Here is a 5,238-nt window from a genome sequence, read left to right as displayed (position 1 = left end):
ACGAGGGGGGGGAGGGGAGAGAGGAGAGAGGTGAGAGGAGCGCGGAAAAGAGAGGGGGGGGGCATACAGAGGCAGACAGAGAGAGACAGAGAGAGAGAGAGAGAGAGCGATAGATAGAGAGGAGAGAGAGAGACAGAAAGAGAGAGAGAGAGAGTGTGTGTGCCAGAGAGAAAGAAGAAACTTCCCTCTTTCTTTCTCACCAACAACCAACTCATTTTCTAGTCATTCTTACAGGTCCTCTAAATGTTTCCCTCTTGTAAACCGAGTCAAGATAAACCTTATCGTCTAAACGTCAGCTCCTGATCCCAAAGAGCTCTAGGCTACCGGCGGCTTGACTGTAATCGCGTAGCTACATACATACTCCATTATGAAACAAGTCCTCTTCAAAGCTTGGCTCTGGTTATACGAGGTTTTTTTTTTTCTTTGTCCTACTGGTCTCTTGTAAAGATCGCTATTGTAGGTGTCGCGTTTAGCACCTTGGTTATCGTTAGTGTTTTACTGTTGTTGTTGTTATTGTTGCTGTTGTTGTTGTTGTTGTTGTTGTTGTTGTTGTTGTAGCTGTTGTCGACAGATTTTGGGGGCAACGGAGTCAGTAATGATTTCTCTGTCATTCCTATCTGCGAGCCCGAAAAATCAATTCTCGCTAGAGCCACCGCTTCCTTAACAGGTAGTCCAGTCTCCCTTTATCGGCCCCAAATAATTAACGTGGAGCTACCTTCTTGTTGTTCTTGTCGTTGGTGTTACTGTTGTGGTTGGCTGTTTAGGTGTATCTATTATCAGTGTTGTCACTGTGGTTGTTATTGATGTTACTTGTGCTAGTGAAATATCTATGCGTTATGTTTTTGCTGTGGCTTTTTATTGTGGCTTTTTATTGAGTATTTATCTAGTTCTTGTTTGTTTATGTGTTTGTTTGTTTGTTTGTTTGTTTATTTGCTTGTTTGTTTTGATGTTATTTTCTTTTTGCTTCGTATTTTATTTCCTTTTTCTATTAGACATTTTATCGTTGCTGTCGCTGTTCTTGTTTTTCTTGACGACGTATTTGTAGCTACCAAAGTTATTGTTACTTTTATTCGTTGACCGCTCCATTATCTTCTATTTTTAACCACAGATCTAAGAATAAACACCAGGTTCCTTTCCTTTTCCGGAACGAATGGCCCCGGATCGATCCACAACCGGGTGTTTCTGAACGTCGGTTGGTTTGGGGAGTTTTTTAGCTTCTCCATTCATTTGGCTTGGTTCTATCGAAGGTGGCCAATAAATTCGGAGGCCCGTCCTTTTAAACAATTTTAGAGGTGAGAGGGGTGGGGCGGGGGGGGGGCGTAAAATATGTTTGTTAACCAACACAACTTCTCTCTTTGACCACTATGCTATAGTATTTGAACGTGCTGGTGTTTTATATGTCGATGATGTTTTACTTCATTTAACGGAGTCCGTAATTTGTGTCCAAGTTCTTGATTTTACCCGATATTATGGTATGATTTACTTAATTTTCTTGACCAGTTTAAGTAGTCAAATTGTTAAAGGCCACGTAATACGCTGCATTTGAGCAAAATCGGGTCCCGGTCCTTAAACTGTTACATAACAATTCAACGAGATCGAACGGGTAAACAACGTTTAGTTCTGACCAGCCTTTATAGTAGCATCAGTGAACGACGTTAAGTCCACATGAACGAAACGAACACATACAATACTATTGCCGATCTGCAGCAGACCAAAGGGAGTGTTGCGGCACATTTCGATAAACCATAATATTATTATACACAAATTAGAAACACAAATGTACATATACTTCATTGTATGAACGTTGCTGTTTGTCATTTTAGGTTATGGATGAGGAGAACAGAATTGACAAATCTGTATGAATATTTTAAGTGCTCCCCCCCCCCCCCCCCCCCCCCCCCCCCCCCAAAAGAAAAAAACTTCTAGAAATGTTCGGAAATAACCAGAATGCTAATACACAATGAGTGAACTATGGTACCTGATCGTGGCAATGAAATGAGACAACAGACAAGAAGACAGTTACATAATAGTAAATCTTGATCTCTTATAAAAAATGATGGCACTGGATACAAAAACTTAAGCGTTCATCTTTGCATATTATTTATTACTTTAACAAAAGAAAAAGGTGTATGCCTGGACACCTTGAGGTCAAGGAAGGGGCATAAGCAGGGTTTATTCCGGTGCCACTGATAGTTTTGACGCTGTTGTCCCCTTGGCAAATACGTTGGCTTTTACTGTTCTCTGGTTAGACTAAAAACCGAGTAAACAGAGTAATAAACTAATATAGCGTGTTTTACAGCGGAGCTGATAAGAATAGAAGGTGTTTTATATGTAACTATTCTATTGACTAAAGGAATTGAATAGGTTCAGAGGGTTGGACTTTTTTTTCTTTTCAAGTTCATGCATCTGCAAGCATAATAACAAAATAACAATAATTGAAAGTTCACTGATTGATCTTAATACAAACAGTTAGTATACATTTTACGAGATATCACACGGATGCCGAAAATGGACCATCAGTGTTATCTTTCTGACTGTACCACAACGCGGTGGAATCAGGCGCTCGTTAATTTTGGGCATGTAGAGTTATTGGTTCATGGTAATATCTTAAAGCTTGTTTAATTGTCTATCTTTTAATGAAAAAAAGCACCCCTCTACCTTGAATAGAAGTCAATATGTGTGTAGTGGAAGGAGGGGGCATCACCTGGTTTCAGAGATTTAAAAAAGCGAGAAAATGGTCGCCAAAGTCAGTTGAATTCCATAGCTTGAGAGTCCTTGAGAACTAAAAGTTTACTTTTTGTGCCTTTAATCCACGTTTTCAAGTAAAATCAGCTCAAGAATTTGTTTTGAAACGGACATAAAAGCTGATGAGCCTCAAAATAAAAATGTGATAAAAATTACCAAACTGACGGGAAAATGACGGTATCTCCAATTTCATCAATTTGACGAGCGCCCGATTTCACCACGATTCCTCACTACTACTTTTCGTAAATGGGAATGAGAGATGAGATCAAGCGTTCACTCCCCACCAATCAGACAAATTAAGTTACCCAGGTCACGACATGACTAGCTGATTAAACCAACGTACAATTTAGTCTTTTATAAATGTACGTAAGGTAGGTGTTCTGCGCATGCATCGAGAAATGTTTATTATTTAGGATACGGGCTTCGATCCTGTATGTCAGGGCCAACAAGGATTAAGAGCAATACAATGTACCAGCAGAAAAACGGAGATACTCGATTTAAAAGTTCTCCCAACACGGGACTCGAACTCAAGTCTTCTGCTTGTGACGCCATTTTCAAAGTTCACACTCATTATGTGTCGTAATGGTAAAGCTCTCCACCTTACAGGCAAAAGGTGTGAGTTCTATAATTTCTACTCTTTCATGTCGTTCTGCTGGACGGGAGACTATAATATTATTTCACTCAACCTAAACACGGTCAAAACTGTCTATGATTTACATGATAATGTGGGTCAACGGCCTTAAACATTGAATGAAATACCTACGTACGTACCTACCTACCTACCTACTTACCTACCTACCTACCTACCTACCTACCTACATACCTATATACCTACATACCTACATACCTACATACCTACCTACCCACCTACCTACCTACCTACCTACCTACCTACCTACCTACCTACCTACCTACCTACATTGTGTCGATGGGTCAGGAAACATTAAAACGTTCATTTATGTACAAATGTATAAACCGTTTTGAGCAAAGTGTCTCACCGTGGGCTTCGGTATTCGAGTGGTTAGGCTACCGGACTCGAAATCGTGAGATTGCGGTGGGAGCGGAACTTCGAGGATCAATTCTGCCGGACGTTGTGCCTGGGGAAAGGCACTTTCTATGAATGGTCCCTTTACGTTCGGTCCAATCGGATGTTGACGTTAAAATCGAAGGTCCCGCCTCTTGAATAACCTTACTGTGTTGCAAGGTATGTTAAACTTATCCAATGTATCAGATATCGTCTCACCTTGGACAGACCCGCTAAACTGTCTGTGTTCGCCCGTCCTCTCTTCCAACGTCCGTCCAAGTGCGCCTCATCTATCGGACTCTCGCCGGAAGTCGAGTCCGTGCCCACACCTGATTCGCCCGAGTCTGGTATCGTCGCAGATACTGGAGGTAAGGAACTGATTACTACTCGTTTTTGAGATCGGGCGCTCTTCTGGGGAGTTGACCGAGTGGAAAGGTTTTAGATTGTTTTCTGTCGCTGTTAAAAGGAAATGCATACTTAGTTGTGGGCTTTGTTTGACTGAAAAAAAACTTCTGGCGATATGGAGTTTACGTAACGCCAAAAACTATTATTTAGAAATGAAAGGGAAGGGACGAAGCCAAATGCACAAAGAGCAGAACTAGAAATAAAAGACAGAAAAATGATAAGAAAAGGGGACCGAAAGAAAGAGAGAAAATCAGCAAAATGTGTCTACAGAGTTCAAAATGCAAATCATTCATTGGGGTGGGCGTCCCATGAAAGGCCGGTAGGGATTGCATAATACTGAAACGGCCTGTCATGTATGATACATAAAGACGAGGTGGTGGTGACGGTGAGGTGGGTGTTTTTAGGGTGATTTTTGTTGTTGGTGGTGGTGGTGGTGGTGTAGGGGTGGGGGTGGAGGTGGGGGTGTTATTTCTTGTCGTTGATGTTGTTGGTGGTGGTGGTGCTGGTGCTGGTGCTGGTGCTGAAGGTGGTGGCAGTTCTTTCTTGAGAAAGGGATGAGGGGTAATCAAACTTGAAAACATTCTTTGAACTTTGTACATCGTTTAAAAAGGTATGGAGTCATGATAACATTACAATTTTTTTTAAGTTTGGAGAGTGTTATATTACCACGGCACAGAATCTTCCTTTACCGCTCACCTTTCCCTTTCCTCCTTCCGCTTTCTCCTCATCACTTGTTTCCTTCGTCTCGTCCTCTGTATCTGTCTTTGCCAACATCTCAGCTGTGTTTAGCTCCTCTTCCAGCTGAGATAATCCCTTATAAAGATGTGTAAAAATGTCTTATCAATATGGATCCAGCACTAGCATAATTGTTTAAAAGTGTGGTACATGTTTTTAGACAGACATTCCTATTGACAATAGTCGAAAAATTGTCATAGAAATAAAGGATAAACAGGCTTAAGATTTGTTCTGTCTCGTTCTTTCTTTCTTTCTTTCTTTCTTTCTTTCTTTCTTTCTTTCTTTCTTTCCTTCTCCTTCTCCTTCTCCTTCTCCTTCTCCTTCTCCTT

The 5,238-nt window shown here is 41.0% G+C and overlaps 1 protein-coding gene across 1 annotated transcript in view; it reads right to left on the bottom strand.

Moving 5' to 3' along the window:
* Positions 1 to 4,728: 4,728 nt before the first annotated feature.
* Positions 4,729 to 5,238, bottom strand: part of LOC106012383 — a 4,466-nt gene continuing 3,956 nt past the window's right edge. Inside the window, exon 2 of the mRNA XM_013085249.2 lies at positions 4,729 to 4,987. Within this exon, the coding sequence (XP_012940703.2) occupies positions 4,832 to 4,987 (156 nt within the window). The 3' untranslated portion in view covers positions 4,729 to 4,831. The remainder of the gene's footprint in view (positions 4,988 to 5,238) is intronic.

This window comes from Aplysia californica, unplaced genomic scaffold, assembly GCF_000002075.1.
Source record: "Aplysia californica isolate F4 #8 unplaced genomic scaffold, AplCal3.0 scaffold00001, whole genome shotgun sequence".
NCBI classification, from domain to species: Eukaryota; Metazoa; Mollusca; class Gastropoda; order Aplysiida; family Aplysiidae; genus Aplysia; species Aplysia californica.
This window is presented reverse-complemented; position numbering and strand designations above follow the sequence as displayed.